General features: G+C 50.2%; 2 protein-coding genes across 2 annotated transcripts; one reads left to right on the plus strand and one right to left on the minus strand.

Moving 5' to 3' along the window:
- Nucleotides 1–12,472: 12,472 nt before the first annotated feature.
- Nucleotides 12,473–13,198, minus strand: P3R3URF (PIK3R3 upstream open reading frame). Its single transcript, XM_043574856.1, has 2 exons — nucleotides 12,903–13,198; nucleotides 12,473–12,619 (listed from the first exon to the last, which is right to left on the minus strand). Exons 1-2 carry the CDS (start codon nucleotides 13,147–13,149, stop codon nucleotides 12,576–12,578), a joined length of 291 nt encoding a protein of 96 aa, XP_043430791.1. The 5' UTR covers nucleotides 13,150–13,198; the 3' UTR covers nucleotides 12,473–12,575.
- A 3,897-nt stretch (nucleotides 13,199–17,095) lies between these two features.
- On the plus strand, nucleotides 17,096–21,985 carry TSPAN1 (tetraspanin 1). The gene is made up of 8 exons (XM_043574857.1): nucleotides 17,096–17,220; nucleotides 17,666–17,730; nucleotides 20,188–20,394; nucleotides 20,602–20,676; nucleotides 20,793–20,891; nucleotides 20,971–21,126; nucleotides 21,227–21,310; nucleotides 21,497–21,985. The coding sequence occupies exons 2-8, from the start codon at nucleotides 17,674–17,676 to the stop codon at nucleotides 21,542–21,544; spliced, it is 726 nt and encodes a 241-aa protein (XP_043430792.1). The 5' UTR covers nucleotides 17,096–17,220; nucleotides 17,666–17,673; the 3' UTR covers nucleotides 21,545–21,985.
- Nucleotides 21,986–23,288: the final 1,303 nt, after the last annotated feature.

Raw genomic sequence — 23,288 nt, forward strand, 5'->3', positions numbered from 1 at the left:
ATGCAGTTATCAAATCCCAAAACAGGAAGGTGCCCGGGCAGACACATGTTACTCCTATCCATCTCCCCTTTCTGAAAAATCTTTCCATGGGGTGGGACTGAAAATAGCTGACCTTAATTGCCAAAGCCCAATTTCAGAAGAGTTAAAAGCATAATTTCATTGTAGCCATATTTGGGCGATTCCTACATGTTCCCTGATGATCCTTAGAGACCAGTTAGAGTATCCTGTTTCTCCCTGCACATCTATCATCCTTCCTCTCCATCTCCATTTCTAAGGTCTCATCAGTTCTCACCAGGGCAGCTGTTATAGCCTCTGCACTGGGTCCCTGCTACCATCCCTTGTATCCCTGTAAGCTGACTTAAGCCCTCCTCCTTTATAGCCAGACAGATCATTCTAAAACACAGTCATGACCATATCACTCCCCGCCTAAAAATGTTTAACAGCTCTATATCATTGACAAAGTCCAAACTCCTTAACTTGACAGTAAATCCCTTCAAAATTGTGTCCCTACTTCTCACCTTCCAACACACTATGCTTACACCATACCAGGCAATTCCCACTTCCCCATGTGACTTGGGCATGCCAGCCTCTGTGCCCATGCTCATACCTTTTTCTTCCTTCTAGAATGTCCTTTCCTCCTCATCTGCATCCATGAAAAACCTTTCTTCAAAGGTCAGCCCAAATGCCACCTCCTCCAGGAAGCCTTCCATGAACTCACCTCTGAAGTGCCACAGCACTTTGCCAGTTATTCTCTTGGGCCTGCTTTGCTCGAAAAACCTTTCTTCAAAGGTCAGCCCAATGCCACTTCCTCCAGGAAGCCTTCCATGAACTCACCTCTGAAGTGAATGAAGACTATAACCAAAAGGAAGAGAGAATTCCAGGCAGGTAAAAGCAATACATGTTCACAACAAGGGCCAAACCCTACCAGTTTCTCAACAGTAGATGAATTTGCCAGATTGGACCAAATCATTGACCTAGTAGATTTATGTTGCTCTGACCTTCAAGAAACTGCTCAGCACCAAAAAACTGAGATTCCATTTTTCACTTAACAAATTAGCAAGATCTTTCTTTTTAATGTTAACACTTCTGTCAGGGTGATGGAGTGTAAGTGGCAGAACCTTTCTTTCTGGAAAGCATTTTGGAAATACATATCAAGATCTCTAAAAATATTTTTTAAAGTTTATTTATTTTTGAGAGAGAGAGAGAGAGCATACAAGCAGGGGAGGAGCAGAGAGAGAGAGAGAATCCAAGCAGGATCTGCACTGTCAGCACTGAGCCTGATGCAGGGCTGGATGCAGGGCTTGGTGTGGGGCTCAGTGCCAGGCTTGAACTCATGAAGCATGAGATCATGACCTGAGCCGAAATCAAGAGTTGGATATTGCTTAACTGACTGAGCCATGCAGGTACCCCTAAAAATACTTTGATCCTCTAACCCAGTAATTCCACTTCTAGAAAAATTTGTAAAAAAATTATATATATATATATATATATATATATAATTATAATAATGCAAAATACGGATAAAGATTTATGCATCAAGATTTTCATCACAGAGTTCTTATAATAACAAAAAAGAAAGAAAGAAAAGGGAAAAGAAGGGCACCTGGGTGGCTCAGTCAGTTAAGCATCTGACTCTTGATTTTGGCTCAGGTCATGATCTCATGGGTTCGTCAGATCGAGCCCCGCATTGGGCTCTGAGCTGATGGTGAGAAGCCTGCTTGGGATACTCTCTCTCCCTCTCTCCCTCTGTCCCCCCCCCAAATAAATAAACATTAAAGTAACTTGTTTTTTAAAAAAGAGGGAAAAGAAGAAGGAAAGAAAATCTCTAATTGTAAGGATTAGAGATTGGTAAAATAAAATATAGCAACTCCATATAGTAGAAGATTGTGCAGTGACCAAATTAAATGATGTGAGATAGTTCATATAAATTCGTTGAGTAAGAAAGCAAGATACAAAATTGTCTACACAGTGTATTAACCATGTAGAAGAAAGCCACATGTGCCCAGAAATGAAAAAGAATAAATATATAAAAATGCTAGTACTGTTTATCTCTATTTGCTGGATGCTTTATATACATTTTTTTCTTCTTACTTGCTTATGTTTTCCACAATGAGCAAAAATTATTTAAACCTTGTTTGAAAGTAACCCCTTCTTAGCTCCTGAGAATTTGGCTGCCCACTTACCATGTCAGTCTGTCTCAATCATTTGGACACCTGGGGAAAAACACTTGGTGGGTGACAAATTAAGATCAGCAATATTTAGGGGCGCCTTGGTGGCTCAGCTGGTTAAGGGTCTGACTTCGGCTCAGGTCATGATCTCACAGTTCATGAGTTTGAGCCCCGCGTCGGGCTCTGTGCTGACAGCTCAGAGCCCGGAGCCTGCTTCAGATTCTGTATCTCCCTTTCACTCTACCCCTCCCCTGCTCATGCTCTGTCTCTGTCTCAAAAATAAACATTTAAAAATTAAAAAAAAAAAAAAAGATCAGCAACATTTTTTGTGTCTTACAACTTTTCTCCCATCATTCACAGGAAGATCAGTTTTTCCTGTATTTGCCAGTCCTCCCTTAAAATCCATCACTTCATCACATGATGCCTCTTTTTTTTTTTTTCTAAGTAAAACAAAACCTGGGAATGGAACATAAACTTGTGCTGAACCCTGATATGAAAATGAGTAGGCACTGGGCTTCCAACTGCCAGTGAAGTGCCAGTGCAGAAGGGCTGTCCAGGCTGATGGATGCCAGAGACAGGTAAATGTGCCCCCATTTCAGGCCTGAAATGCCTGCAAGAATTCCAACCTACCACTTTTTGGGTTCTGTGGACACATTCTACCTAGAGGCCCCTCAGATGACAAGGTCTCCCTCACTGCAGGCAATGGCTGGTTGCCAAAGATTGCTGGACTGGGAGACAGAAAACAAGATTATGTTTCTATGACAACACAAATGGCACCACCTCCAGGAAGCTTTCTGTGCCTCCTTCCCTGATCCCCACTGCCTCTCCATATTACATTTCTCCCCTAAGGAGTCATGGCTCTGGGTACTTTCCTTGCCCCTCAGAGCAAATGTGGTGATGTGGCAGCTGGTACTGTGAGAAGACATCACACAGACCTTGGTTCACTTCCTGATTCTTGTCACTCAATTCCTGAACCTCAGTTTCCTCAACTGTAAAATGGAGACAGTAATCTCAGCAGCACACAGAACTGCCCCCATCCCAGGACCTGACAACCCAATCCTCAAGCTCCTGTAACATGATTGTGCCCAAAGAAATTGTCTAGCAGCCCAGAACCACAAGAGAATACTCACTAGGCCCAGCATTGTGGTGGCAGGCACCCCCCCCCCCCCAACCTCCCCACCCAGATCTCCAGCCAGCCGCAGCCAGGGAACAGCCAGCCAGCAGTGGCTAATGATACCTCTCCCATCTTCTGGACAGAGTAATTGCCAGGTGGGATGGCAAGACCCCAATTATTAAGGGTCTGTCCAGGGGTGTGGCCACAGACATGTCCAAAACTGAATTCAGCTTCCCCTCAAACGTATTACCCTTCCTGCTCCCTATCTCAGAGAATAGCATCACGCAGGGGACTCAAATTGGAGATCAGGATATGGTCCTCACCACTCCTTCTCACTTATGTCTCTCATTCCATCACCAAGTCCTGTCATTTCTACCTCTCAGATCCATCCATTTCCTCCCATCCTAGGGCTGCTGCTGTAGTTCGTGCCACTACCCACCTCTTCACAGGTCTCCTGGCCTCTACCCTGCACATCTCCTCCTGCCACTGATGAAGATGCCTCAATAGCTCTCAGAAAACCAGCCTCAGTAATTGTAAGTCCCCCACCTTGCCCCAGTTTGGTCCTAGCTTACCTTTCTAACCTCATCTCCACTCCTTGCCTCATGTCTGTAGTTTCCCCAAATTCACTGTCCTGTTTCTCACCTGCCTGTTTTTGCTCATGTCATTCCCTGTCATTAATGTTCTTCTCTTCCTCTCTTTTCCACTGACTAGCTCCTTTTCATATAAGACTTAGCTCAGATTTCCATTCTTCCAGAAGGCTTTTTGCTCCTCCATTCCCCACACACTCCCAAACTAGATTAAGTGTTCCCCTTGTTGCCACTTACTGAGCACTGTTCCAAGCACCTTTGATACCTTAACTCATCTAATCTTCACAGCAAACCCTGTGTCTAGGCTCTCCTATTACTACTTTACAGGTAAGAGAACTGAGGCTTATAGAAGTTGAAGCAAAACTACCAAGGCCAAATAAGTGCTTAGTAGTGCTGAAACTCAGGTCTATTTACTTTTTTTTTTCCTTAATAAAAAAATCTGCATTGTTCTTTTCTGATTATGAAAGTACCAAGAAAAAGGTAAGAATTACTCTTCTTTTTGTCATTTTGGTGAATTCCCTTGGTCTGGCATGCAGTAGGCAAAGTAAGCGCCAGTACTCTATGCCTATATATACATGCTGATTTGGATAGCATTTTATATAAACTGTTCACACCCTTCCTGCAGTTTCCTGAATCTGGAGCTCTTGGGAGTGCACCGAGCACCCCCACTCCCGCTTCCATCCAGTCCCTAGTAGTACCAGGCTCTCGGTCCTCTGAGGTGTAACTACAGCTTACTTTCCCCGGCGAGATGAGGACAGGGACGGGTCGAATTGGTTCTTAGTGCACAGACCACATCTGTACACAAACCAGAATCCAGAGACCAGGCGAGGTGACGAGCGGCGCTCAGGCTTGGGGCGGCCCCTCCCAAGGCCCGGGATTCCCCCTCGCTCCACCCCCACGCTCTCCAGCCCCACACCTTCTCACCTCTGTACCCAAACCTCAGGCCGGGACCTCGAGGCCACGGTCCCGCCCGCCCCAGGTGCCCCCCACCCTCACACTCCTAAGCCTCTGGTCTTCCGCACCGCGGCTTCCGGCTGCCCACTCAGCGCACCCGAGGCACCCGGCGCGGTTAAATTACAGCCCCGCCCCCAGGCCCCTGGCTGCCTCAGCAGCCCAACTGCCGGGCTTCCACCGCGTCCCCGGCTGCAACCGCGGGAGCTGCTAAATGGGAAACTACCGCCCCCGTCCCCCACCCAGTTCAAGGCCCTGGCGCCCTTGGGTCAGGGCCGGAGGAGGCAGGCACTTCCAGACAAGTGCTGGCGCCGGGTGCGTCGCACTTGACGGAAAGGATGCCTGAGAATAAATCCGGAGCGGATTTGCATCACATCAGCAGGGGCGGGCTCGCGGCCACCGAAGTTCCAAAGCGGAGGACGTCCCCGACCCGTCCCGGCCCAGTGGCGGGTTTAGGAGCAGTGGGGAGTGGGAGGGAAGCTGCTTAAAGGGAAGAGGTGTGTGCCCTGGCCGCGAAAGCTGGGGCAGGAAGCCAGCTAGTGGGGAGTAATCTCCTCTCCTTGGCTGGGCCGGACCTCAGCCTGGGCTTGGGTCCTCGTCGAAGGAAGTGGGGACAGAGGTTTTCTGTGCATGTGTGTAACTTGGATGAAAGGAAACAGCGCGGCCCGGAGGGTGGGAGAGCCTAGCAATCCCCACCCATACTGCTAAGACTCTCCCAGCCGTGGTCTTCTGAGATCCCCCTACCGCCGCGGGAGCCCTTGTATCCCGGTGGCCTGAACCTCTGTGACTACTGTGTGCTCATAGAGCAGACAGTCCTGACCTCAGGTCCTAGCCTTGGCTTAGACTATAGGCCATCAGACTTCCACTCCACCCACATGGCCAGTCTTTGCAGGGCAATTCATTCATATCTTTCTGTGAGGCTGCTCATGCTGTCTCTCAGCCACAAAGTCTTTTACCCCTTTTTATCAGCTAAAATATTGCTCCCTCTTTAAGCCCAGCTCTAAAACCACCTAAAGATCTTCACTGAAGCCTAAGGGTCAGTGCCCCTGCCTCTCTAGGCCCCCAGTGTACAAAGTCTGGACTTCTCTTTTAGCCCTGACACTTCTCTTGGTGTATCTACCAAGCCTGTTTTCTCTGTTAGACTGCAAGTTTTCAAGAAAAAGAGTCAGGACCGATTCAACTGTGTCCTCAGTGCCAATGGGAGTGTCTGGGACTTGGTGGGGACAGTACTGGCTGCTGTGTGATCTTTGGCAAGTCCTCTCCCTTTCTGAACTTCAAACTCCTCCCTCACCCTTACAGTGAAGGATTTGGATGAAATGGTCCCCAGGGTTGCCTCCAGCTCTGACCCTGTGAGCCAGTGACTTCCTGGATCCCCAAGCCTCATATAATGACCAATATTGGGAAGGGCAGGGGTCAGGGTTCCATTTAAAATTCTTCCACTTCCACTTGAGTCAGTTAACAGAGGCAACTGTAGGAGCCCCTGGGTGACTCAGGGAGTTAAGCATCAGCCCTTGGTTCAGTTCGTGATCTCATAGTTCGTGAGTTTGAGGCCTGCATCGAGTGAACAAGAGCTACACTTCTCTCTCTCCCTCTCTCTCCGTCCCTCGCTCACTTGTGCCCTCTCTCTCTTAAAACAAAACAAAACAAAACAAAACAAAAACAAAAAAACAGAGGCAACTGTGCAAGGTTGATGAAGCTTAGGAATCCAAAAGTTTCTAGGAACTTCAAGGAGGTGAGTCTAGTGACAACACACCATGATGCTAACCCAGCTGGAAAGTCCCCTGCCCCCAAGGTTCCAGGGGCCTGACAACCAGTGCCAGCAGGGGTGGGGGTGCGTAGTGGGGGTGGGGGTGTGTGGTTGGTTAGGCCATCCCAGAAAGTGAAGAACCCCCCATTCACAGCCCCTCTCCAACCGATACACACTATCTCCAGGAACAGTGGCAGCAGTCCCTTAACCCCCTGAAGACCAGCCCAGGACCACCCTACTCTCCACTCCAACCCCCTACACACCCACCCCACCCCAGCTCTCTCCAATCTGAGTTGAGAACACCCAGAGTCCCCAAGAGGAGACTCAGTTCAGCTCTCTCACAGCACAGGCTGTCAGCCCCTATTGCACACTTCCTTTAAAGGAACTCCTTAAATTCGGGGTCAGCCACATGGATTACCTTCACTTTACCCCTTGAAGCCACATGGATTAATGCTAATCTGAAAACACAGCCCTCAAGTTAGGACACCTAGCTGAGTTTCCAGTCCTCCCTAGCTGAATGACCTTAGGCATGTTAATTTATCTTCTTCGAGCCTCAGTTCCTTCATCTATAAAATGGCAGCAATGATTTATATACACAGTGGTTGTGAGCATCCTATAAGATTTATAAAACACCTGTCATAGGAACTGACACATGTAGGATGGCAAATGTAAGTATTATTTATATTCCCTATTCCCTCCATTTTCCCTGAAGCTGCCTGACCCTTTCTCTGGAAGCTGGGAATGCAGACGTCTAAAATGGAACTGATCTGGACAAAACCAGGACTATGAAATAATAAAACCTGTGCGTAGGACCCAATTATAGACTTCAAAAGAAAGCAAAGGATGTTTGAGGGACACAATTTGCCAAAGGTCATATAGCAGATGGAGGTAGGTAGAATGGCAGGCAAGCAGGGAGAGGGAGGCAAATGGGGATGTGGGCCGAGGTCGGGGCTGAGGTCGGGGCTGAGGTATTGAGCTGAATCCAAGGACTGACAGCCGAACAAGAGGGTCTCCAACTGACATTGCCCTGTTTCCCATGCCCAGAAGGGCTTGGCATTTGCTTCTCTCTGGAACTGCTCCTTCTGGGTTCCTGAGTTTGCAGTAGTTTCCCAGAAATGCTAGGTAAATATCCCTGTTGTTTACTGAGTTCCCATACTGACAAGAGTCCCCACACCAAGTGCTGCCTCAACTTTGGCTCCTTCTTCGGAGATACTTCTCCCAGCACCACCCCAGGCAGATGCCCTCCACAAGGTCCCTTACCAAGGCCTTGCTAGGGGCTCTGCACCCCACCCCACCCCACAGCATGATTTGTTCATGGCTCAGCATCTTCTTTGGAGAGTCTGCTGTTCCCAGCAGCCCCAAGAAATTGTGGTATATGAAATATTTTCTACTTAGTACTTTTCTTCCCAAAAAAGTCAGACGTGGCTTGCCATTCCATTACTAACCTTTGAAAATGTCTTGGGGCTGGTGTTATTCCCACTCTTGAAGAAATCGGGGGCATTGTGGCTGGTGTACTTGTGACTTGATAATTTTTTCTCTAGGCTAGGTTTTCTTCTTCTTCTTCTTCTTCTTCTTCTTCTTCTTCTTCTTCTAGTTCCCCTCTCTCTCTCCCTCTCCTGCCACCCCACCCCCCTCATCCTCAGGAACCAAGATATGTCCTCTCGGAAGTTGTCTGTCCTCTGTCTGGTTTATTACAGGCTTCTTAACTTATCCTAAGCTCATATGTCCTGAGCTCTCCGCCTCCTTCTTAGTGTTCATGTGTGAACTCCTTTGCCCATCCCCAATGGGGGAACCTCTAGTTTATTTATTTTTTAAATTCATTTATTTTGAGAGAGAGAGAGAGAGAGAGAGAGAGAATGGGCAGAGAAAGGGAGAGAGAGCGAATCCTAAGCAGGCTCTGCACATCAGCACAGAGCCCCATGTGGGACTCAAACCCACAAACTGAGAGATCATGACCTGAGCTGAAATCAAGAGTCAGAGGCTTAATGGACTGAGCCACTCAGGTACCTGGGAATCCTCTAGTTTAGACATTCACCTGAAGGTAAGGATTTCACTAATTGATTTCTCAAGACTTCTAATTCAAGGATACTCTAACCTTGTGATCTGGGAGTCAGTGATGCCAGAATTCTATATTCCTGATTCTGTAACTCAGATTTCACCATGCTAGAATTCTGTGATGCTAAGATTCCATGACTCTGGATTCTATGCATTTAGAATTTTATGTTTTTTTGTGTGTTTCATGAATTTGTCATTGACTTAGTGACAATAACCAGGATTCACTTGTCCTGGGTTTCTGTGTTTGTTTTCCACAGGATGGAAGTCTCAGTTCTGGGCTCCCTTCTCTGAATTCACTGAAGGCAGGGAAGGAGATGATTAGATAGGTAAAGGTAACATTCCCACTTCCCCTGGGGCTTCAGGGCAGCCCAGCATTCAGTCCACCTCCCTCCCCCCAAGTCATTTGGGCTGCAAGTGTTTGAGTGTAGCAGGAAAAGCAGGCTCCTTTGCAGCCCTTCCACCCAGCTTCCTTTCCTCCCTGGCCTGCCCCGCCCCAGGATCCGGGAAAGAAAGTTAACTGGGAGGCTGGCCCCGTCAAATGGGCAGAGGGGGAGGGAGGGCTGAGTACAGGGCAGGGCAGGTAGCCAATGAAGTAAGTATGGGAGATTCCCTAGGGAGCCCTGTAGCTTTCTCCGAAGGTGAGGAAGGAACAGAGGACGGAAGCGGGGGTGTGGGTGAGGGTACTGGTCAGGGTGGGGTGACCGGTATTGCATTGTAAGGCTGGAGCTGGGCTTCCTGCCATTGACCCATTGGTGACAAGGGACCTCCAGCCTGGCGCCCTGGGAGTGGTCTGGTCTCGTCCCTACCCATTGACTTTGTGTTTCTGTGCCTGACTCAGACTCCCAGGAAAACCCAGAGGGCAGAAATTGGGGATGGGGAACTTGATCCTCCAGGGGTCCTTCCTGGGAGGGCCACCTGAGGCCAAGAAAGGGGACAGGACTTTCCAAGGATCACACTAGGGTTTGGGACAGAGCAAGGACTGGAATTCTGAGCTCCAGCTTGCAGCCCAGAGCTGTTCTCCCAACACTCCAAAAGGTCCCAGTTTTACAAAATGCTCCCACAACAGGACAGCTTGGCTGGACTCTGGGATGGAGGACGGGCCCGCCCCCAGGCAGCCTCCCCAGAGCTGTCTGGACCTCTCCTCCAGCCCCCAGGCGCTTGGCTGAAGCTGCCAAACCCGATTTTCCGGTGGCTGCCCAGAAGCTGGCTGGAGCGGGAAGCCTTCTCTGGGCCGGGACCCCTCAGGCCACTGTCCTCTTCCTCCTGCCCTTCTGCCCCCACCACTTGCTCTTACTCGGAGCTGTGCCACCACCACTTCCTCCTCTGTCAGCCTGCAGTCTCCCCTGCCCAGCACCAGGAGGTGTGGTCCAGCACTGCCCCTCTCTGTTTCAGTTTTCTCATCTGCAGATGGAGGACTAAGGACTGGCCTGACTCACAGGGGTCAACTGTGAGGAGGCTCCAGAACAAAGGGTCCATGAATAACAGTGGCTCCCCACTTGGGTGGTGGGTGGGCGCAATGTTGGAAGCACAGCCTGGGGTGTGAGAAGGAAGCTCTGTTCTGGAGTGTGCTTGTTGGGGTAGAAGGTGCAAGGTAAAGGAGGGTGCCCCTCTGGTGTCCTCAGGCTATCTCATGAGACAGAAAGAGACAGAGAACATCCATCATCCCGGACTGAGTCCCCTTGTTACTAATGTTCAGAGTTCTTGCCACAGTTTGGTGCGGTGCCTGTGTGGTCTGTTTAATGTCTGTCTCCCACCGAGCTGTAACACCCACCAGGAAGAACTCCTGCTGTCTTGCACACTGCTGTATCTCCAGACTTGGCACCCTCCCTGGCACATGGCAGGCACTACTGCCTGAGACAGAGTTTCAGACTGAAAAGCAGAAGCAGAGGCACCCTAGGGGCTGGAGACCAGCCGGGTGTGCTCACCTAACCAGGCTCCTGCTCCAGGCTGCCACATGGCCCAGGCCTCTTCCTCTGGGGTTCTCAACCTCCAGGGAGCCCTGCTGGGGTGAGAATGAGTGAGCTGTACCCAGTCATCCAAGGGTCACCTAGACTGGAGTGGTGGGTGCCCTCTGGCTGCAGCTGCCTCTGGGAGCCTGGAGGGGGAGGGGCCGCGGAGAAGCCCGTCATTGCAGAGGGAGCTAAAAATAGCCAGAAGAGATGATGTCATCAGGTTCCCACAGCTCAGCACCCCCCTCACTCACACACATACACACACATCCTCACAGACACAGATACACACAGACACAAGTGTGGGCATACACACACACACACACATACACACACACACACACACACACACACACTCTGCTAGGGGAGGGAAGCTTCTGGGTTCCTGGGCTGCAGGGGCAGGGAAGTCTGGTGAGTGTGTCTGCACGTGTGCAGGTGTCTACGTGTGCCTGGGTTTGCATGAGTGTGATTGCATGTTTCTATCTATATGCTTATGTGCTTGTCCAGATGCATGCATGTCTGTGTGTTCATTTGTAGGCATGTGTATGTGCTGTTACATATGCCTTGTGGGGAGGACCATGTGCATTAGTGTCAGTGTTTATCTCTGTTTATAAGTATGTACTTGCATGCACCTGTATTTGTTGCTTTGTGTGTCTGTGAGTCTACTTATATTTACATGTCTGCATATGTTCATGGACTGTGGCATGTGTCTTTATATGTGTGGGCCCCTCTGTGGACCTTGGGTGCTAGCCCAGCCACCTTCCTGCCTCCCCCTTCCCCCCACCCCAGCCAGCACTGCCTGGGCATGATGTGTCAGTGAATTCTCTGCCGCTTCCTCCTCTCAGGGTCCCAGTCTCTGGCAAGCCTTAGAGTGGAAGGACACAGACACAGTTCATTTTTTCCTCACAGGCTTCTTAAACCCCAGGAGGCCAGGCCAAAGCTCTCAGACTTCACTTTCACCCCCACCCCTCAGGGAAGGGAGCCCTGGACACACACCCAGGCATAAAGTGACACCTCAGAGACCAAGTCCCTCACAACGTTTCCCACCACTGAGACACAATTCCATGGAGATACACCCCACAGAAATGCAGTTACACCTGATGACACATGGGCACACACTCAGAAATCCAAATGGAAAATCCCCAGGCCAGAGTGCTTAACACCCTCCCCCTTTCTGGACTCAAACTCAGTCTTGCCCCACCCCTAACCACCGCAGCTCAGCTGACAGTCCTGGAAAACACTGGCCTCGGGGAACAGCTAGGGGGCTGAAGGTGACCAGTCCTCCTCAGAAGCAACCCTCTCCTCCTTCAGGCTGCCCCTCACCCTCCCTCCTGACCTTCATTCCTCTTAGCTGAAGCCTCTGTCTGGCACACCAGTAGCCTTACCCTCGACACACAGCCGGCCACAAAGTCACAATCTATTGCAGAGGCACACTCAGACACATGTCTGCTCAGACTCCCATCTCCACACACACTCAGACACACACACCAACAGCTACTTCTGCACACTGGCCATCATAGGCACAGAGCCACATAACATCTCACATTCAAGCACTCGTGGAGTTACACTCAAGTAGTGAAATCTCTTTCATCCTATCTCTTTCTGATCTGTGCCTCTACCTCCCTCCTCAAGGATCTGGCTCCCTATAACTTCCAAGATGTCTATGGAGACCCTTTTCCCTGTGCAGTGCAGGAAGGATCCCTACCTCCCAGGGCAGATCAAAAGCTGAGGCCAAAGATGGAGAAATGGTGTGTGTTGCCGACCTTGTCCTGTCCTTCCATTGCCTAACTGTGATCCCTGCTGTTGTCACTAAAGCCCGTCCCTGGGAGCATTCAGCCCCAACCCTGCCCTCATACCCTGCTGCATATTTATCTGGAAACACCTTGGAATGGGTAAGGCAGTTGGAGCAGAATTGATTGTATTTGTCTGCTGTTAACCACCCAGGGCCCTTAGGAGATACAGGTCCGGAGACAGCCAAGCTTCTGGACTAGTTTCTGGACATTTCTAGAAGATCAGAAAGCTGCCAGGTTGACAGAGGTGTCTGAGAACTAAGGAGAAGAAGGAAAGGGAAGAGTGTGAGGAAGACAGAAGTTCTGGAAGCTCTATTGCTCTTAGATTCACAGTCCCCCAAGCCCTCTGCTTTTAGTCAATATGCCCTCCATTAAGGCTCTGAGCCTTTAGGATGTCTGCTATCAAGACCCCACCATACTTTTGGGGTGGTATTTCTCACAGAGTGTGCCTCCTAGAATGCCTATGCAGGGCTAAAGTGGGGGAAAACTAATGGCTCTGTTTTGCCAACCCCCCCACCCTGCCTCAGGGCCCTTGGCTAACCTGGTGGTGGAAGGATCCACACACTGGTGGTGGTGACGGTGTGAGTGTTGTTGATATCTGTGGCCAGGGTGGCAAAATTGGTGGCTGCAGTGGTAGGAGTTCTGCCTTGGGGTTTCTGCCGATACCTTCTACGGCTACACTTGAACATCCTGGGAAATCGAGGCCTAGGCCAGCCCATCCCTGGCCTGTGGTAGCGGAATCTTAAGCCCCGGGGCCGAGGGGCACGGGCAAGCTGAGAAGGCCCCATGGGCACAGGGAGCTTCTGTAGTGTGCCTGAGGGCACTACTGGCCAGGGCAGCTGGGGCCTCTATGACATAGAGTCTGCATAAGGGCGGTGCTCTTTATTATAGGTCCTGGTCCCCAGCCCATCCCCATGGGTCAGACTTCCTCACAATTCTCTCCACGGGTGCAGCCCAAGGGCCAGAAAAACCTCAGCTTGGCCCCTAGGGAAAAGGAACTCTGAGTAGGGGAAAATTACTCCCTCACTTTCTCATTTATCCGCATTAACAATATTAACAATATTTATTAAGTATTTACTGTGTGTCAAACAGTACTGAGTACTTTACAAACACTATCTCTTTAATCCCACAAAGTTTAGACTCTATCATTATTCCTATTTCATATACAGTCGATTCTCATTATTCATAGTAGTTAATAAAGTCATCACCACAAATAGTGCATTAGTAAATTGAGCCAATGCATCTACAGGGCTAGATTCCTACCAGTCTCTGGTCACAATTTTTTCGTCAACTGATCAATCAGAACATGACCTTGTTTTATGTGTTTCTGTTTAAAGACACCTAATTTAGGGGTGCCTGGGTGGCACAGTCGGTTAAGTGTCCTGACTCTTGAGCTCCGCTCAGGTCATGCTCTCAGTTTGTGAGTTCAAGCCCCCACATTGGGCTCTGCGCTGATGGTTCAGAGCCTGCTTGGGATTCTGTCTCTCCCTCTCTCTGCCCCACCCCAGCTTGTGCGCACTCTCTCTCTCTCTCTTTCTCTCAAAATAAATAAATATGGGGCGCCTGGGTGGCGCAGTCGGTTAAGCATCTGACTTCAGCCAGGTCACGATCTCGCGGTCCGTGAGTTCGAGCCCCGCGTCAGGCTCTGGGCTGATGGCTCAGAGCCTGGAGCCTGTTTCCGATTCTGTGTCTCCCTCTCTCTCTGCCCCACCCCTGTTCATGCTCTGTCTCTCTCTGTCCCAAAAATAAATAAACGTTGAAAAAAAAATTTTTTTTAATAAATAAATAAATAAACTTAAAAAAAAAAAAAAGGTTCCTAATTTAAAATATACTGTTGAGTCATTAACATTGAACTCATAGCCAACACCACTATAACTTGTACCTGGATGACATATCATATGTCCTCTGTAAGGCACATCACAGGCTTCTTGTGCTTAGCAACACTAGACAACACGTCAGCATTATTTGATAAATGGCAAAATCGTCAACAAAAAGCACAGAAATGCATAAAATGTGACATTAAATAGCCCACAAGAAGAACATGTGTTTATATTATAAGAGGTGAAACAAGAAGGTAGAGTATCCTCTTGTTCAACCTCAGCTGAGAACAAGAGAATGAGGCAGCTCAAAATTTTTACAAATGTCCATGAATGACCACCAAAGTGACACGAGTATTGGTTTGGGGTTACAGATGAATTTTAGTGAGTAGGCAAATTCACAGATATGGAAGCCATGAATAATGAGGATCGACTGTATAAGGAAACTGAGGCTCAGTTAGGTGAGGTCACACAATTAGAGACAGGGAGGGGTTCAAATCCATGATGGCTCTAGGGCCCAAAGCCCAGACAGTTAACTCTTGCTGTTCTGCACTCATTTATTCATTTAAACATATGTTCACTAACAACTTCATATGTGCTGGGCTCTGGGGATGTAGATGGAGGTGACATGGCTCGATTCTTCTTGAGTGAGAAGAGAAAGCCATGTGGATAATCAGTGCAGGTGGAGGAACAGCTAGGTCCCCAGGGGATGTAAGTTGCGTCAACCCGGGGTTTATTTCCTTTCTTGTAGGTGACAGTGTTGTCAATGGCTCTGCCAGGCCTTGCACTGAGTTGTTGTGGGACTATGGACTTGTCCTTTCTCCCTCCACACTCTCTTTCCCTCCTATTTCACCTCTAGTCCTCCTTCCCAGCCTCTGCCTTTTCTCTGTTCCTGCAGGAGCCTGCCAACAGATTTTAGGGTCCTCAGCACCACCCTATACAGCCTCACACCTACCTACTCCCCCTCTAGCCTCTTCTCTCGCTATCCTCAGTCTTAGAAAATGGACCTTTCTCCCATCAACTTCTAGCCACTACACCCATAAACCCACTTTGCCCTTGGCCTTCTTCCTCAAGTCCCAGACCAAGGCCTCTTCCTCTGCTCTTTCTGGACGTCAGCTCTTCCTGCCTTCTCAGAGATTCTATCAATATAGACAGTCTGCTTGGTGGTTAAGATACAGACTCTGGCACCAGGCTGACTAGGGTTGAATCCTGGCTCTGCCACTTATGAGCTGTGTGATCACGGCAAGTGCCTAACCTTCTGTGCCTCTGTTTCCCCGTATTTAAAAAGGGGATAAAAGAGAATCTATCTCATAGAATGGTTGTGAAGAGGGGAAAAAAACTATATATGTAATGCATTTAAAACACGATCTACACAACTATTAGTGTCATCAGCCCTCCTCTCTCCCCTGTTTCTTCACTGCTTCCTCCCATTATAAAAAAAACAAAACAAAGTGTCAACTATATTCAAATTTTTAAAAAATTTTAAAAGTCCACTTCATCCAACTCATACCCCCTCTGGTGATGACTCTTCCCACTCTGACCTCCCACTCTGTGGTCATTCTCATTTGTCCCAGAGTGGTGAGAAAATCTTATTTTAAAACTCTATATAACTATTCTGTTATACAGACCAGGACACAGAGGCTTGAAACTGAGTCTAAGAAGGGGTGCCTGGGTGGCTCAGTAGATCAAGTGTCTATCTCTTGATTTTGGCTCAGATCATGGTCTCACAGTATTAAGCCCCATGTCTGGCTCTGTGCTGATAGCATGGAACCTACCTGTGATTCTCTCTTTGCTCCTCTCCCATGCTTTCCTTCTCCCTCTCTCTCTCTCAAAATAAATTTTAAAAAGAAAAAGAAAAAGAAACGAGTCTAAGAAATGCCCCTGGGGTTGCACAGCTAAGAAGCAGTAGAACCAGCATTGGAGTACCTGGTCTGAGTGATTCCAAGGCCAGAACTTCCCCAGCACCTCAAGGTCGGGCGGCAGGCAGCATTAGAGTGGAAAGTAGGACCAGCAGCGGAAAGAGGCAGGCAGGAGTTCAAATTAAACCCTGAGGGATTTTTGTAGAACGGGATTGCTGAGCCTTCAAATTGGGGTGATGTTTTTGTGGGACCACGGTGCCACCTGCTGGCAGAAAGGAAAGAGGTGCTTAACACAGATTGCTTAGAATACTGGATCGCTGCGGCGGGGGGGGGGGGGGGGGGGGGGGGGAGGAGCAAGAGAAAGGATGGGAAGGGAGCCGAGTAAGGAGGAAAGAAGGGAGCAGAAAGATGGGGAAATTGAGATTTTGCAGAGGGAAAAGGACTAGGAGTCATTTGCTGCTCAGAAGAGGGGGCAGAAGCTACTAAACCTTGGCCATTTCCTTGAAAGTGTAGATGTGCTTGAGTGTGTGTGTGTGAGAAACAGAGACAAAGAAACACAGAGACACAGAGAGACTTTAAGAATGTACCTCAGATGTTGCTTTGTTGTTTCTTAGTTGCTGGGGATCCGTCCACACATAGGTCAGAGTATGTGTGTATGCATGTGTTTGTGTGCACGCTCACGAGAGCTAGTAGGTGTTTATGTACATATCTCTGTGTGTGTATACAAATGGCAGCTTGGGCAGAGGTATGCGTGCCTGTGAGCACACAGGGTGTATAAAGCATATGTGCCCGGTGGTGGTGGAGGGCACCCAGAAATTCTGTGAGCTGCTTGTTTACCCTCAGATTTCTCTTCCTTCTTCAGATCAGGAAAGGTGTTGCTGCGGTTGGTGTTGCCAGGCCGACGAGGCCCGCTGCTCCAGTGGCTGTGGGGACAGATCTCCAGGCAGCAGGGGGCAGCAGGGCAAGAGGAGGCTGAGTGACTGCTGGGTGGGGCAGACGGGAAGGCAAGCAGAGGAGGAGGCCTTGAAAAGCCCTGCCCCGCCTACAGGTGAGCAGTGGTGTGTGAGAGCCAGCCCCGTCTCACTGCCTGCCCACTCAAGTGGCAATTCCCTGGAGTTGCCTGTCCCCTCTGGAGCCTCAGCAGATTCTTCTTTCAGAACTTGCTACCAAGAGCCCTGAACAGGTGATGGTATAGGATAGGGATTATCCTATAAAGTGAAATCAACCTGTAAACAGGTTTGGGAAGCTGGGAGGCCAATGGGGAGGGTCTGGAAAGAGTCTAGGGCTGGGTTGGGAGAGAGGTCCAGGACATAGTGGTGCCAAGGAAGGGCATGAAGTAATCTGTAGTGTGGGGGCTAGGTTTGGGGTGCCAGCGGGGAAACCTGGGGTGTTAGTATCTCAGAATGTCAGGTGCTGGTAGAGGTCTGGGGCAGTACAAAGAGGTAGGGGTGTCAGGAGGATTTGGGAAAAGTCCTGAGGTGTCAGAGTCTAGATTCAGGGGAATTTTGGTGATTTATGGGTCCTGGATGCTGGAGTCTTCTATGTCAGGGTCCAAATGGCAGAGCCAGTCCAGGGGCCAGTGGAGGCACGTGGCACTAATTCCTAACTCACACTTGTCTGCCTCTCAGGAGCCACCATGCAGTGCTTCAGCTTCATTAAAACCATGATGACCCTCTTCAATTTCCTCATCTTTGTAAGTATGGGGGTTGTGGGCTCTTTGGGGCTTCCTATAAGAGTGGGTCACAACCTAAGCAGAGCCCAAGCTGGGAAATAGGACACTGCTGTGTCCAGACTCTGTGGTACAAATTTCCCATTATGATAGGGTGCAGAATTCTCCCCAAATGCTGAGTCCTGGTCTCAGGAGCAGCCTGGCTGCTACACAAGTTGGGGAGGAGAAGCGTAGGAGAAGGTCCTCCCTTCTAGGAAGGTTCAGCCCAGATTTAGCACAGGGCAGTGTAGGCTAACAGGAGCGATTGTCCCCTTTTATAGGGACTGGGGGCCCAGTGAGAGGAAGAGGTTTGCCCAAGCTTACCTAGTGATCAAGGAAATTCAGTGGCCTCTGTAGGACAAGCAGCTGAAAGGAGAAATGCCTGAAGACCTCAGAGCAGAGAGTCAGCCTCAAGCAGTCTTTATTCATTCAACAAACCTCAAGCAGTCTTTATTCATTCAACAAACATTTATGTGCTAAGACTGTGCTAAGTGGTGGGGTGAAAGGTGAGCAAGCCCTTTCTCTGCCCTTGAGGATCTCAGATCCAGCAAAGCAGATAGGCAGACGGTGGCAACGTACTGTGTCTGGCCTTAGCAGAGGGACTATGGGAGCCCACAGGAGGGGCCTGAACCCTGGTCAGAGAAGACTATCTGGAGGAAATAGGTGAGGCTGGGAATTTGCACTGGGTGAGGAGGTTGTAAAGCATGCAAAAAGACCCAGAGGCAATGAAATCGGATATTGTTCAGAAAACCAGGAACAGATTGTATAGGGCATGTTTGAGGAAGCTGAGTAATGAGGCATGAACCCTGGAGATGGTGGTGGAGATGGGGAGAAATGGACAAAGACAAAGGCCTCAGATGGTGGCCAAGGGGCAGAAGGGGGGCAAGGCAGACAGAGGTTTTGGAGGTAATGTCTGTGGCTCTGGTATGAGCAACCTGGGGGATGTCCCACAGGCAGCTGCATACCCAATGGGGCTGCAGCTCTGGTTGGAGCTGGACATGGATATTTGGAAGTCATGTGACCACAAATAGTCAGTGAAGCCACTGAGTGGGTAACAGCACTCAGGCAGAGTGACCTCTGAGAAACCCAACTTACAAGGATTATGTGGAGAAACGGCCACCAGGAAGCAGATAGAGAAAGAGCAGTGGAAAGAAATCAAGGAGAGCACAATCTCAGAGAGATCAGAAGGGCATGGCACATGAAGTGTCCACCAGATTTAGCACAGCATGGCACCACAGACCTTGGAGCCACACTAGAGTGGCTTAGAGTCAGTGAAAAGTGAGGAAGTAGAGACAGGAAGTGTAGATGGATTTTTGGAGAAATTGGGCTAGAGGTGAATAACCTGACTCCAATATGGTCCATGCCTTGGGCTTCTTTTAGCTTCAGGGCACTAGCCTTTATCCATATATCTGGAGAAGGCAAAGGGATCCCAGCAATATGGAGATAGTAGGGGCTCCGGTCCGAGGGGGTTAAAGGCAAATCCGGTTTGGTTTCTGGCCTCTGTTGGTCAGGCTTTGCCAGGCTGGGCAGGGCAGGGCAGGGCAGGTCTCAACCTCCTTGAAATTTGACCCTTATAGGCTGGGAGCCCAGCTCTCTGTCCTTGGGCAAACATGCCTGGGATCCAGCCACAATCTGCCACCTGGTTCTAGCCTCAGTTTCTATAGCTGGGCACCAAGGTGATGTCAGGCTGATTCATCTGCTGATACTCTGGATCAGGATGGCTTTGCTCTAAGAGGTGTGACATCTGGACAGTGTACCTCCTGCCCAGTCTGGGCCTCAGAATCCCCTGAGGTTTGGGGTTGAGCAAGAGAGAGCCTCTAAAAGAAACCCTGGCTGTACTCCCCCTCTGGTGCCTCAGTTTTCCTGTGAGGCAAAGAGAGGTCTAGGTTAGATGAAGGGCAGGCCTGGAGTTTGATCCTGGAGAGGGGCCAAATGGAGCCTCAAGGTAGGTGTCCCTTCTCCCCGAGTCCCTCTCCAAGGTTGGAAGCAGGTGTAAACCTCAGCCCCACCTCTGTTGCCATGGTGACTGTTGAGCCTGCTCAAGCTACAACCCCACTGTTTCACCTATCAGAAGACAGAGGCGGTTCACTCTGCAAGGAAATGGGGTGGGGGTGGGGTACCCTGCTGCCCTCACCTGCTTGTTTTCACTCCTAGCTATGTGGCTTGACCCTGACAGCAGTGAGGAAAAGTCTTGCCCTTCTCCCATCCTGTAGATATTTCTGGAACCCCTGATCCCATTTATATCTGCATAGGTGCTGGCTATGGGTGGCCCAGCTCCCATTTTTCTGGCTCTACAGAATATTTTCCTCCGTGCAGGATGAGTTTTTAAGACTCCTTAGCCAATAAAGGGAGAAACTTTCTCATTTCCCATCTTCCTGACTCAACTGCATGGTAAGGAGCTGCTTGCCCTCACTGTTTTATGGTCTGCCTCTCTGTCCCCAGCTGTGTGGCGTTGCCCTGTTGGCAGTGGGCATCTGGGTGTCCGTCGATGGGTCATCATTCCTGAAGATCTTCGGGCCGCTGTCATCCAGTGCCATGCAGTTTGTCAACGTGGGCTACTTCCTCATCGCAGCTGGTGCTGTGCTCTTTGCTCTTGGTTTCCTGGGCTGCTACGGTGCTCAGACTGAGAACAAGTGTGCCCTCATGATGGTGTGTCAAACCCAGCTCCATAGGCCCATAACCGAGACCCGGGGCCCCCTCACCCTTGACACCAGGCTCTGGGGATCCCCAAACCGTGCTCTGGACTCCAGAGGCCTCAGCAGAGGGGGCAACTGCCTTGTTTTAATGGGTGGTGGGTTACAATAAGTGAGGCAGGAGGGACTGTCTCTAAAATTCAGACCTCTGTTCCCCATTCAGTTCTTCTTGATCCTCCTCATCATCTTCATCGCTGAGGTTGCAGCTGCTGTAGTTGCCTTGGTGTATACCACCATGGTGAGGAGTGGGGATGGGGCAAGGGGGAAAGATCGGGAAAAACCCTGCAAGTGGGCTGTGGCCTGTGAATGGCCGCCTTCCCTACCAGGCCCTAAGCATTGACCTGCCCCATCCAGGCTGAGCACTTCCTGACGTTGCTGGTAGTGCCTACCATCAAGAAAGACTATGGTTCTCAGAAGGACTTCACCCAAGTGTGGAACACCACCATGGAAGGGGTAAGGTGGGCTGGGGGAGATTTTGGAGTGGGGAGAAAAAACGAGGCCCCACTGACCACCCTTCCCTCCTCATTTCCAGCTCAAGTGCTGTGGCTTTAACAACTACACGGATTTTGAGGGCTCTCCCTACTTCATGAAGAACCATACCTTTCCCCCATACTGTTGCCTTGATGATGGCAATGGCACAGCCACAGAACCCTGCACCAAGGAGAAGGCTGATGACAACATTGTACAGGTGTGGTATGGAAGGTTGGGGGCTGCTTTAATGTCCTCAAAGTGCTGAATGAGGGAGGGGTGCAGCTGCTGACTACAGCCCCTCTCTTCCCTCCTCCAAGGGCTGCTTCAGTCAGCTTCTGTATGACATCCGAACCAACGCAGTCACTGTGGGTGCTGTGGCAGCTGGAATTGGGGGTTTGGAGGTAAGGGGCATGAGGAGGTTGGGGCAGGATATCCCCACTGGATCAGGGTGCTTGACCCATCTTGGAGGCCTTGCAGAAGGAGACAGACTTCTAACAGAGCTTCATGTAGAGTGTCTGGGAGGCAGGGGACTGAAGCGTAAGGACCCTGATCATATCCCTTATCTCTACCTATTCCTTTCCCACCAGCTGGCAGCCATGATCGTGTCCATGTATCTGTACTGCAATTTGAAGTAAGTCTGCTTCTGCCTCCGCCACTGCTGCTGCCACATAAGAACTGGGAAGAGGCATCCTGGCACTGTCAAGCGGCAGTGTTTGGGCTGAGGACAGGATCTAACAGTTTCATTTGGGCCAGAGTGGGCCCAGCCTTGCTGCTCTGGACTTGGGGCCAAATAGGGGACCACCCCCTTCCGACTGTGCCTGAGTTTTCCTTCCAATGGTGGGGTTGGGGTCAGAACCTCTAAGGCAGTCAGTTCTCCTGCCCATATTTCCAGTCTGTCCCTTAAACCCTTGACACCCTTTCAAGCCAATGGGGCTCTCAGTGATCCCAGCAGCCCCGCTGCGGGATGAGAGAAAGGCACCCTAAAACATGAACACATGCAAAATCAGCAGTCACCAGGCGGATGTGTAGAAGGCTCTTCAGAACTCATAACCCAATTAAAATGTCTCCGTTTGGAACTCTTTTCGCGTATCCTTGGAGAGGCAGGCCCATCTTGCCTCACTTAGCTCAGATTCCTATGGGGCTGGTGACTCAGAAGGCCCCTGGAAAGGTCACAAGGGTGGAGGTAGATGCCTATTTTCCCCCTTCATTTGGATTCCAGGCCTGGGAGGGAGCCTAACAGGGATGACCAAGAGGGCACTCGGGGAGGAACTGGGGGCTGGGCCAGTCTGCCTTCCCATAATGTGGGAGGACTTTGACCTGAAACTACCCCCTCCTGGGTGGGGGCAGTGGACTGGAAAGCTATGAAAATAACAAGCCTGTGCCCAGGTGGGGGTGGAGAGACAAGAAATACTGCCAAGGCAATGGGAGGGTCACTTCTTAGGCTCTGGAATCCCTCCAGAAGCCCCCATCAGAGGATCCAAGCTGCCTACCCTTCTCACTCAGGCAAAGCCCATACCTGTCCTTGCCTTGGGGATTTTAGAAAGAACTTTGTTTATTTTGGTCTTGGCTTGCCTCTGGGACTCTACAGATCTGATCTCTTAATCTTAACCACCCCCAAGCTCTAGAAAACTGTGCCTAGAAAGGCCAAGTGACTTGTTCCACGTCCACAACCTTCCCTGAAGGGCTGAGCCTTGACTTGGGCCCAGACTGTCTGACTCCAGAGTCTGGTGGGGTCCTGGCTGATGTGCAGTCCAATTTACCTGAAGGCCAGAATATCCCAGACATAGATCTGATTGCTGCTGAACCAGGACGGACAACACTAAGGAGGAAGGCTACAGCCAGCAAAACCCAGACTAGCAAACCAGTCCTCCTTACTCCCCACCTGGTTTTCCTAGGGCAGTCCAGAACTATTACCCCTTGCTGAGCCCGCGAAGGAACAGCAACCTGGAGAGAACCACACAGTGCCTGAGAGCTAGTCCCAGGTCCAGATCAGGAGCCTGCTGGGGGGCTGGGCAGGGAGAGCAACTAGTCCCTCTCCCCACCTTCACAACCTTACCATCTCTCACACACCACCCTTCCCCAGGTACCTACATGGAGGCTGCAGGGGATTTGTTTGCCCAGGGCGGGCCTCCACCACCTCGTGAGCTAACTGCTCCTCAACTTGACTGTTGTGGCACCTCAAGCACTATCTGTAGCTCCAGCAAACACTGAAGGCGTCAGGGTGGCGAGAAATGTCGGAGCACCTGTGCCATGGTGGAGGGAGGGGTAGAGCTGATAAAAGGGCGGGAGTTCTAGTCAGTTCCTGCCTCCCTGGCCAAGGCTCTACATAAGGCACTCACCAGACTTACCTTGAACAGACTCTGCAGGCTGACCCATCTC

Source organism: Prionailurus bengalensis, chromosome C1 (genome assembly GCF_016509475.1).
Source record: "Prionailurus bengalensis isolate Pbe53 chromosome C1, Fcat_Pben_1.1_paternal_pri, whole genome shotgun sequence".
NCBI classification, from domain to species: domain Eukaryota; kingdom Metazoa; phylum Chordata; class Mammalia; order Carnivora; family Felidae; genus Prionailurus; species Prionailurus bengalensis.

Coding starts and splice junctions, on each gene's coding strand:
- P3R3URF (XM_043574856.1), bottom strand. CDS start 13,149: ATGGGGCCTTCTCAGCTTGCCCGTGCCCCTCGGCCCCGGGGCTTAAGA. Junction 12,620..12,902: donor GTGGATCCTTCCACCACCAG/GTTAGCCAAGGG, acceptor TCTTCTCCTTAG/TTCTCAGACACCTCTGTCAA.
- TSPAN1 (XM_043574857.1), top strand. CDS start 17,674: ATGCAGTGCTTCAGCTTCATTAAAACCATGATGACCCTCTTCAATTTC. Junction 20,892..20,970: donor GGAACACCACCATGGAAGGG/GTAAGGTGGGCT, acceptor CCTCATTTCCAG/CTCAAGTGCTGTGGCTTTAA. Junction 21,127..21,226: donor CTGATGACAACATTGTACAG/GTGTGGTATGGA, acceptor CCCTCCTCCAAG/GGCTGCTTCAGTCAGCTTCT.